Source organism: Gossypium hirsutum, chromosome A03 (genome assembly GCF_007990345.1).
Source record: "Gossypium hirsutum isolate 1008001.06 chromosome A03, Gossypium_hirsutum_v2.1, whole genome shotgun sequence".
NCBI classification, from domain to species: Eukaryota; Viridiplantae; Streptophyta; class Magnoliopsida; order Malvales; family Malvaceae; genus Gossypium; species Gossypium hirsutum.
This window is the reverse complement of record NC_053426.1, coordinates 27,781,252-27,792,464: the sequence shown is the minus strand read 5'-3', so window position 1 is coordinate 27,792,464 and position 11,213 is coordinate 27,781,252. Positions and strand designations below refer to the sequence as shown.

At 36.0% G+C, this 11,213-nt stretch overlaps 1 protein-coding gene across 2 annotated transcripts; it reads right to left on the bottom strand.

Moving 5' to 3' along the window:
- Positions 1-411: 411 nt before the first annotated feature.
- LOC107887300 (cysteine protease RD19A) lies at positions 412-3,037 on the bottom strand. 2 transcript variants are annotated; one of them, XM_016811491.2, is made up of 5 exons: positions 2,438-3,037; positions 2,208-2,327; positions 1,444-1,690; positions 1,061-1,360; positions 412-758 (listed from the first exon to the last, which is right to left on the bottom strand). In XM_016811491.2, exons 1-4 carry the CDS (start codon positions 2,903-2,905, stop codon positions 1,083-1,085), a joined length of 1,113 nt encoding a protein of 370 aa, XP_016666980.1. In that variant the 5' UTR covers positions 2,906-3,037; the 3' UTR covers positions 412-758; positions 1,061-1,082. The 2 variants fall into 2 exon arrangements, with proteins under 2 accessions (XP_016666980.1, XP_016666979.1); XM_016811490.2 differs by lacking the exon at positions 412-758 and having other exon boundaries at positions 770-1,360.
- Positions 3,038-11,213: the final 8,176 nt, after the last annotated feature.

The window sequence follows — 11,213 nt, the reverse complement described above, 5'->3', positions numbered from 1 at the left end:
TTAATATGACGAAGGAGGCATGAATGGGGCCAGAAGATTTTCGTTGCTTACCCCATAACCCGTCTAAAACCATCAAGTTGTATTTTATGCAAGGCACCATTAATTTTATAAAAAAAATACTCATTTTAATTCTTAATTTAATTTTTTATTTCTTTTAATTATTATATTATTTATCAAATCATCTCAAATAAATTATTATATCGTTAAATAATTAACCGGAAAGATGAATTCAATTATCCACCCTAATTTTTTTCAAAAAAAAATTATCTACCCTAATTACTCACATAACCCAAAAAAAATGCAATGACACGATTATTGTTTTTTTTTTTTTTGCGTGGGACAGGAATCAAATCAGGGAATAAAGTTTGTAGCTTTTAGATATTATTGAGACTATAGAGATAGAATAGACAGTGAAACTAAAAGGCCCTTTGGCTGACGCGTATTATTGTATTTTTATGCGCAACGATTGGTGAACTACAAAGCACTCTTGGAAAACAAAAAAGGAATTGACGCTCTTGTATGCGTCATATACTGTAATCTAACAATCTTTTTCTTCTATGATTATTATACCTTTTTGTTAAAGGAAGACCACGGGAAAATTAGTGAACAGAAAGAGACGGAAAGAACACACATTTTACCCTACATGGTGAGTATTAGTATCCAATAGCTGGATTCAACATCTCTGAATTATAACCATCATCAAGGCCAAGAGTTGCCGCGAAAAAGGACAAAACAATAAAGGGGATTCTGCCATTGGCCTGCCCAGAGATAATACCAAGTTCCAAATTCATATATAGGTAGACTGATATACATCACAACACTTGGTTACAACACAAATAAGTAATAATCATCTCTAGCATACACCCCTTTTATTTGGTACAATGAAAATCATTGCCCAAGAAAAAAGAGGTTCATATGCTGAGATTAAAATTCTAAAGCTACTAAATGCAGCCTTTTAAAGGTGGCTGCATAAACCAGGATTGGAATAAACCCGTTTTAGCAGATGGCATAAATCCAGAGTTAAGACATACTGATGGATACTAATATTACTGTTCCTTACCTCAGTCATTTACAGGGCTATGCTACTGAGACTTTGTATGCAAAGCCGCCACACTTGAGACCATGGAGTCCACTCCACAAACATTGCGACCTCTGCATATTTTGTAATATCCGTCCTCTCCCCAGTTTGCTCCCCATGAATTCTTTATGATCCAGAAAGGCTTGTCCTTAAAGCGGATGGGGGAGTAACCAGCAGCTCCGTACCCTACCAGAAGAACTCCATGATCCAAAGTTCTAAAGCAAATGTAAGGACATGAAACTCCTCCCATATATGTCTGCATGAAAACTGCATTGATACCCACTGCAAGAACCAAAACATATTTAGATTAGATTCGTTCACAAATCAAGGACCGTAACAGACACTCCAAACGGCATGAAACTTACCTGCAAGGGGACCATGCTTCACCAAATTAGCAGCGATTTGATCCTCATCAACAGAAATGACGCTGAAGTTAGAAACAGAGGCAGCGATTTTGGTCTTGTCAAATTTGCAGGGACCACGGTCATTCCCAGTGTAAGGGTAATCCTTCTCTCTCTCAAGTCCACCAACCTTCAGGGTGTACTCGAAAGCAGAGGTCATTAGACCACCATTACACCCTGAGTCACACGCACCATACTGTTGTGGATCACACTGTAAAATAACCAATCTTTAGTTGAAGGATTGTTGTTTGTTAGATTGATAATTAATGCGTGTTTTTAGCCAGTAGCCAAATGTTAGCACTGAATTTGCAGCCAAAAACCATATAAAAGAAAATTTTAAAATTACAGAACAGCATCAAAGTTTTCCCAGTTAATTAACATCCTTAACAGACAGTTTTCACCCATCTAATGCATCAATCTCTACAATGGTTGTCATACTTCACAAAAACTGACAAGTTAGTTCAGTTGTTAGTAAATACATGAATTAAAATAGTTAAATTTTACTAATTTATTACAAATCAATTGTTAAACTACTTGCATATAAGTTGCTACAAGCTTTAACAATATCAACCCAATTTAATTAACTTCTCATTTTTACTAAAATATCATCATAAAATTCGGATAAATTAAAATAATAGAATTAGGTTTTTAATTCTTGTAAAGTAGAAGGATAAAATTCTTTTGGTAAATAATCGAGAGATGTAAAGAAAAGTAAGAAAGATTGAAACCTCGTGATCACAATCAACAAGCTGCTGCTCACTCAAGCTTACAAGCTCTCCTGTCGCCAAATAATGGGCTCCCTCCAAAGCCCCCGTCGCACTGAACGACCAACACGATCCACAGGAACCCTAAATATAAACATAAACAAATAAGAATCATCATAAACAAAGAGAGAAATTTAACTAATGACATAAAAAGGATGATATGTGTGATTAAACTAATTATATTCTAATATTACCTGGTCTTTAACGCCAGTGACGGCACCGTGGTCACGCCAGTCAAAGTCATCCGGTAAGTTGTCAGTCGGAAGGATAGGAGCCTTTTGAGCATCTGCTGGGAGCTTGAGCGGTTTCAAGCCTAGATACTGGCGGCGGAACTCCGATAGAGTTAAATCGGAAAACTTTGTGACGCCATGGACGGCACTGGGGTCCAGGACCTGATGACGCTTGGCCCGACGCAGGTTAGCCTTGAAGACTCCCAGTCGGTAATCGTGCTCCTCCTGGGATGCGTAGGTTTTCCCATACTTGGATTTGAACAGCGTGAAGTGGTGCTCCGCATTAAGGAGATGGTCATCGGAGTCCTCCTCGACACCACCATCGGAAACAACTTGACGGATGAGAGGATCGTCATCGCTATTAACGTCGGAGACGACGGCCGAAGCAACGACGGAGGAAAGGAGGAGGAAGAGAAGAGAGAAGCGGTCCATCTTTGGAAGGGGATAAAGCAAAGAGCTTTGTGGAGTGAAGCCTTCAAAGAGGAAACAACGGATTATAACTGTGGTTCCAATATTATTGATAGTAGTAGGTGGATGGATAATGAAATTTTGACACGCGTTATCCTTTCGTTTGCTGAAATGAAAATATCCCGTTTAAAATTTGATTTTTTTTTAAAAGAATTCTATTTTAATACAACATATTTTTTTCTCAAGCTGCTTAGCATTTTTATAATTTTTGTGGGACTTGTTTTTTTTATTGGTTTTTTATGCTTACAAGAAATCATTTCATTGCAAAATAGAAGATAGTCCATACGACAAATACACACCAATGCCAACTTGGTGAAAACGCACGAAAAACATCCCCATAAACAAATAAGTTCAATTAACCTTTCCAGAAATAAAATTGAGAGACGGATCATCACTTTACATCGAGGTTTCAGTCGTTTATATGAATGAGTCATATAAATGCATATGATCTAAACTATACTTCAAGTCCTTAATTTCAGTAACTAATAAGACCAAGAAAAAGATAAGGAAAGATACATTAAGCACAAACACAAGATGTTTAGTCGACTAAAGATCAAACATTAAATCCCACAACAAACTTAAACTTTCTTTGAGATGTTATCCAACAGCCCTTTTGTTATCACCCTCCTCCTTCAAAGTTGATCCCAACATTACATTCAGACAGGTGACAACAACATTATCTTTAGCATTTAGTCAAAAGAGTTGGATAACATGCTATACACTTTTCAGCCTCAACTTTTCTTTTTGTGCATTAGACTGAGTCGCTTATGAATCTTAATAAGGGCTCAATTTTACCAACCCTCTAATAATGGTACCATTTTCCAATGGTTCATCAAGTTCTATTCAAAACATGTCACTACTCAACTCATAGAAGTCTCCCATGGTTTGCTCCTTCGGATTCATGATGGTCCCATTACTTAGGTGGTCCTTAATTTCAAAGTAACCAACTTAGCTTTCTTTAGGCTCACCTTGAGAGCTGGATCACTTAAGGCCTCAAACCTTCTTTTCACAAGCTCAAAGGAGATTGAGAAATTTGGTCCCTTTAACTAAGGGACCAAATTCCTCAATAACAATAGTCGTAATTAAACTTTTGAGATGAAAAATATCTAGAAAACCTCCCAAATATTAGTAATAATTGATGTATCAAAAGGATCAAGATTTTGGATGAGATTTTTACCTTTCCCATACAAAAAAGTTAATGTTCTATTTGTCCAGGTCCATTCACCTACCACATTGAAATGAGCCTTAAGGTTTTCTCAGTTTAGCAATGCTCGTTGCCTTCACCTGAGTGTGAGAATCACGTGTTTCATCTTCAAAATTCAATTTACTAATGTCACCAAGAAGAGATAGGTCTATTTCAAGAAAACTATCAAGCATAAATTTCCTTTTAACATTGGAATGAAGTGAACTAGTAGTAAGAGATTTCTTACTAACCAGATGAGTTCTTTTGTTACCAACATCGACTCTTAGCCATGACCCGTAGAGTTCCTCAATCACGTTAACATCATTGAAAATGCACTCATTACTTTCATGACCTAACCTTCCACAATGATAGCAAATTTTAAATTTCCTCTCATATCGGAACTTGGCTTTAATAAATTTATCATTTTGTTGTTTGACTTTAAACTCAGCAACAAAGGGCTTGTTCACAATGGTTTCTACCCTTATACACATCAGTCCACTCCATTTGATCTCTTTTTAGCACTAAAATTGACTTCAACCATGTGATTGTCAATTTGCACAGCGTTCTCCCTCATAAAAAGGTGGAGCAGCAAGTTTAAAACTTGAATCGAGAACACAGATTTAAAAAGAGTTTAGTTCATTCAACAAAACACCCTCTAGCTAGTTTTTAAGGCAAATGTGTTTGTTCATGTTGGACCATGGTCTTTGGATTTCCAACCTTCTTTTGTTATGTTTATTTTTTTAAGTACAAAAAAATATGTTACGTGTAGGGTCGAAAACCTCAACCATACCTTAAACTAGCCAAGCTTTAAGCACCATGGCTTTAATCGGTCCTATCCCAATTAGCTTCTTAAAAATGATCATTCCAAGTAAGAATATATATTTTTTATTTTCTAGTTGAATCTTTCATTCACCTAAAGCTCCAACGTTAGCAAACTATCAAGGATCTATTAGGTTTTGTGCCCTTAGTGTAGTGATTTCATCATTATGCTTGTAATTTTTTGAACATATTGGTTAAATAAAATTTCATAGTTAAATTATTATCTTTATATGTTTGTTCAATGGTTTTGCATGAAAAGCAAAATGAATAAGCAAATATTAGATCATTCATTACCTAAGGTTTAACTAATATTAAGTTGCACCATAGGGATGGATTATGATACGGGAAGACAACTTATATTATTAGGTAATCTAAATTGTTCGTAGCCTGAGGAATTAAAATGAGCAATTAATCCATAGGACTACCATGTTATTTATTAGGTCTAGTTGGGAAATACCTTGTATTGGGTGTCGAAGCAAATGACTCCCAAAAGTTAGAAACATTAGTGTGATAGTTTGGATCGACTGGTACGCCAGGCAAGACCTAAGTATAATTTATTTTGGATTCATTTATGATTTTATTCACTTGTAACGTTTATGGCATGACTTACCTCAATCTTGTATAAGTGACTGACCATGCGTATCTAACTCATATACTTTGACATATTGAAAACCCATGTTCTATTGGTATTGGAGCTAAAAGCTAATATGTTGGGTATATGACTTATGTATGGCATGGATTCATTTACAATAGTGAAATTCAAAACTCGATTAAAGAGTAAATGATATCCTCTCACTAGTATTGCATGAATTATGAAAAAGGAACGAGACCATGGGTCATTCATTAAGGACAAATGATTGTTATTACTCTTTTTTATGGTGATCATGATATAAAATAGGATCATAATGAGTTAACACATCCAACCCAAAGGATTAAAGATATCCTCTGAGGGGTAACACACTAATGACAAGGTCATTGGAGAAAAGCATAAATCTAAGTTGCCTTCATAATGGTATATAATGGGGAGATCAATCATAGTATTTTTAGTGGACTAACTTCATGACCAAAATAATGTTGTAATTTTTAGGATCTGGTGCCCTTAATGTAGTAATTTTTGTCTATATGCACTTGTAATTTTACAAAGAAATAGGTTTAATAAAATATCTAGCAATATCATTAATATTTCTGTATATTGTCCTTAATGATTTTTGCATGCAAAGCAAAATGAAAATTAATATTGGCTCATATTTAACTAATATTAAGCAATATTATATGGTCGAATCGTAATTTTAGTTCAGTATGTTGAAAAATTGCATGGGTCTATAAGTATCTGCCATTTTAGTTCAATATGCATGGTCCCATAATGTTTTATTTATAAAATGTATGTATTGCATATGGAAATTATGGAAGGGGATATTCACCGGGATTAGACAAAGTTAGGATGGGAAAATGGGAGACTCTGTTAGATATCGTCATACTGTGTCTGTAACACCCTTAACCCATATCCGTCGTCAGAATAGGGTTATGAGGCATTACCGATCAATACACATCATTCATATACATTTGTCCAATCAATATAAAAGTTCATTCATTTCAATCGTATTGTCCCTTCTAAGGTCCTAAGAGACCTTAAAGCATACTTATTAGGACTAAACCGATTACATATAAAAAATTCTAAACACTTAGAAAAATTTCATGAAATCATAGGTCACACGCCCGTGTGAACAGGCCGTGTGTCTCACATGACTACCAGACACGTCCGTGTCGCGGGCCATGTGAAAACAGGGTATACATACTGACTTATACCACACGACCGAGGAAACGTCCGTGTGCCAGGCCATGTGAAATCTAAGGGAGGTTACTGACTTGGGTCACATGGCTGACCACACGCCCATGTGCTTCACACGACCAATTGACACGCCCATGTGTCTAAGCCATGTCAAAACTGTAGGGTATACCGACTTTAATTAGAAGGGTACCCTAAGGGTCACACAGCCTTATAACATAACCGTGTGTTGCACACGGCTGAGACACACACCCGTGTCTCTACCCGTGTGGACAAAAATAGGCCATTTGCAAAGCCAATTTGCCATCCTAATTTCATGCACACATAGCAACTAATTTGGCACCATTTCCATACACTTATAGGCAACCCAAATCATACCAAATTCACACACATAATATGCTATCTATCATCAACCATTTAAACTACTCAATTCTACATTCAAAATATACCAAATCTGTGACAGCCCTAAAGTGACCCTAGTCGGAAAGCGGTTTCGAGACCGCTAAACCGAGTCACCAAATTATTTGAATATGATATTTATTGTCTAAAATATTTGATTATGAATGTGTGAAAGTTTTAAGCTTCGATTTAGTAAATTGCATGTGAATTTAGTCAATAGGACTTATGTGTGACACTTTTGAAATGTGATAGGTTAATCTATAAGGATCTATTAGTGCATGTAATCAAAGGGGTGGACTTGCATGTCAATGTCCCCCATTTAATTACTAGTGGCCGCCATGACAAAGGGTGATGGGCAAAACATGTCATAAAACATGTTGTGCTAATGGTTTATGTTAGAAATGATAAAATAATAATGGTTAGTAGGATGATGAAAGAAAAAAAAAGAGATCATCATCCATGTTTCTTCCTAGCCGATTCTAAAGAAAAAAGAGAGAGAACAAGAGCATTCGGTGATGAAAACAAGTTGTGTTCTTTGATTATTCTTAGCCGAATTGAAAGGAGGAAGAAAGGAGTGAAGCAATCGGTCATCTTAGGTCAATATTAAGGTAAGGAAGTTGATACTAGTTCTTGAAATCCTAGTTGATATTGAGTGAGATATCAAGTTATTGTTGGTAACCCATGTTGAAATTGTGATTTTGGAATATGTAAGGTTTTCGGCTATGGAGATTAATAAGGGTGATGGTTGTGTTTTATGCTAAATCTAGATCAACAATGGTAGTTGCTTACATCTTGATATTTATGAGTTCCTTTCTTGGTTCTACCTTAGGTCCATAAGTATGATTTATGTTTGTTATGTCACTCATGGTTAAAATGATTCGGCTATGGTTCATGTAAAAATAAAATATACATGATTTGGTATTAAATGATATTAGGTTATATTCGAACATAGAAAGAGTTTAGTTTGGTATGCTTATTATATGGTAGGTAAGATTTGTGTTTTGCATATATGTTTATATTTGGTTAATGATTTGTTCTTGTGAAGTATAAATTTGTAACATGAATTGAGTTGGAAGTTATTATAATGTACTTGTGCATTAGGGTATATAATGAAAATATAAAAGGTGGTTATAATCAACTTTGTGATTCGGCTCTTGCACATATATAAATATTTGCACATGATGTATTGGTATGACATATATATTATCTCAAGGTATATATTTATATATGATGGTGTTTCAGTTATGGAGAAAATGATGGATGCGTATTGAGTTATAATATGTAATGCATTAGTTAGTAAAATGTATGCCATTTATATGTGGTATTAAGTATATAATTGGCCTCAACATAGACATGCATATTCGGCCACATGAGATGGATTGGTGTTGCATGTATTCGGTTAGAGGCAAGCATATTGATGCTTTTATCTTGGCTTAGATAATCGGCTAAAAGAGAGTGTGGGCTAATATGTTGAGTTTGATTCATGATTTCATATATATGTGACTCTAATGTCTAATGTATATATGGGTTAAGTACCTTGAGTTTCTCTTTTTGATGTTCAAATAATTAAATCAATTTACTTGTTAAATTAAGCTCAAGAGCAAAGGGGAACTAAATCCGATAAAGGGAAGGAAAAAGTGATCGAATAGCCGTCGAAATCGTTCGACAACATCCGAGGTAAGTCTTTGAGTAATGGAGCTTAGATTATGATTCGATTAGATCATGTTTTAAGTAAATCAAAATCATGCTCTTGTATGTAGCTATTGAGCTGAAATGATAATGCTTGATAAGTGACTTGTGTTTGAATTCTAGTTATGAAATTGAAATAGAGATGTGTCATGATTTATTGATATGTGCATAGATATTCGGATGATAACCGGGCTAAGTCCCGAAGGCATTTGTGCTAGTGACTAATTCCGGGCTAAGCCCGAAGGCAATTGTGCGAGTTATTATATCCGGGCTAAGTCCCGAAGGCATTCGTGCGAGTTACTATATCCGGGCTAAGTCCCAAAGGCATTTGTGCGAGTTACTATAACCGGGCTATGTCCCGAAGGCATTCGAGCGAGTAGCTATATCCGGTTAAATTCTGAAGGTACTTGATTTGGGGAATGAGCGATCTTGCTGTAATAATTTCGATTAAAACGCTCGTAAAATCCCAACAATGAGGTATGTTTCGTATGTGCATTGGAATAGTTGCTTCCTTTTGAATATTATTCGCTCAGTCGATTAATGAGCTTCCGGACTTTGGTTAAGTTGATCCCTTATGTATGAATATAAGGGTTGGAAATGTGAAGCAGGACTGATTTTTGAAAATATGTGTATATGAAATTATCCGTTTAGTTATATGAATGCTATACTTCAGTTGTGTTTAATTTCATTGCTCAAAACTTACTAAGCATTAAATGCTTACTCCGTTTCTTTGAATCTCTGTTTTATAGATTTTGGTTCGTCAGCTATCGGACTTGGGATTGTCGAAGTCGAAGTCGTCCACACTATCAAAGCCCCTTTTGGTACATTTTTGGTTGAACTTTGAAATGGCATGTATAGGACTACCATTTTTTATGTTGGTCATGTACCTTTCGGTATTGTACAAATTTGGATAGCCATGCGAAAATGGCTTATATACATATTTTGAGCATAATGTTATAATCATCTTGTATGTATATGGTTATTGAGAGGTGTGGATATGCTTGGCAATGATTGGCCATTGGAATGGTTAATCACAATCATATTTTGTGCTATATATGCTAAAGGGTTAGTTAAATCATGGAAACTATGTAATAGGTAAAGTCTACCCTAAAGGCAGATGCTGACGCAGCAGTGGTGTGAATTTGAAAAATCACTAAACATAGTAGGAATGGAGTTAAATAGTGAATAAATTACGTAATCGAACCTTGATGAATCTACTTTCATATGGAAGAAACGAAATGGTCATATGAGTCGGATTTTAAGAGATATTTAAGTTTTCGTGGAACAGGGCCAGAGCGATTTCTGGATCCCCTGATCTGACTTTGTAAATTCATTATAAATTAACTAGAGATAATTAGAAGTCATGCCATATATGTATAGATTCCTTTTTGAGTCTAGTTTCATTAGAAACAAACATCATAAGTATTTAAGCCCTGTACAGGGAGATATATAAGTCGTAATGCAAGAAGGTCAGAGTAGTCGAACCCTGTAACAGGGGAGACTTTAACTAATAAACTGTACTAATTGGCTCGACCAAAAATTCTATAAAAAAATTTGTAGATGTATATATGAGTCTAGTTTCAGGGAAAATTTACGAAACTGATTTTCGAGTTTTGGAACTCAATATATGATTTTTAAGGTGACAGTGACGCAGTTAGTCAGCTTGTCTGGAAATTTTTAAAATGGACTGTGAATAAGTGAATTAAGTCTGTTAATCCCTCGTGTCCGACTCCGGCAACGGTCTCGGGTACGGGGTGTTACAATTTTATTGGTATCATAGCTACGGTTTAGTCGATTCTAGGACTACCGTAATACGTTTGGGTCTAGCTATACATGCCATTTTGTGATTATTTGATAGTGTGGTGATTTCTGACATTTGCAAATGTGTTTATTTATAGTAATGGATCCCGATCCCGACCGAGCGGTAGCTGATGATCTTGAGAGTGTAGCGCCTGCTCTCGCACAAGGGACAGCGCTGGCGGACTCTCAACCTATTGCTAGCAATCCGAATGATGGGGCTAGGCAAGCTTTTTATTGCGTGATGAATGATTGGTTTAACCAATACATTCGAACTAATACGGCTGTTCCACAACCTCCATTCCCGACTAATGCCACCCCCGTACCTACAATACCTCCGGCAACTGACCAAATAAGGTCAAATAAACCCCCAGTTGATAGAATCCGAAAACACGGGGCTACTGAATTTAAAGCTACTGACAGCGATGATGCCGAGCAAGCTGAATTTTGGTTGGACAACACTATTCGGGTACTCGATGAGCTATCTTGCACACCCAATGAGTGCCTAAAGTGTACTATCTCCTTGCTACGTGATTCTGCCTACTATTGGTGGAATACGTTGACTTCTGTTGTGCCAAGAGAGCAAGTAACTTGGGAGT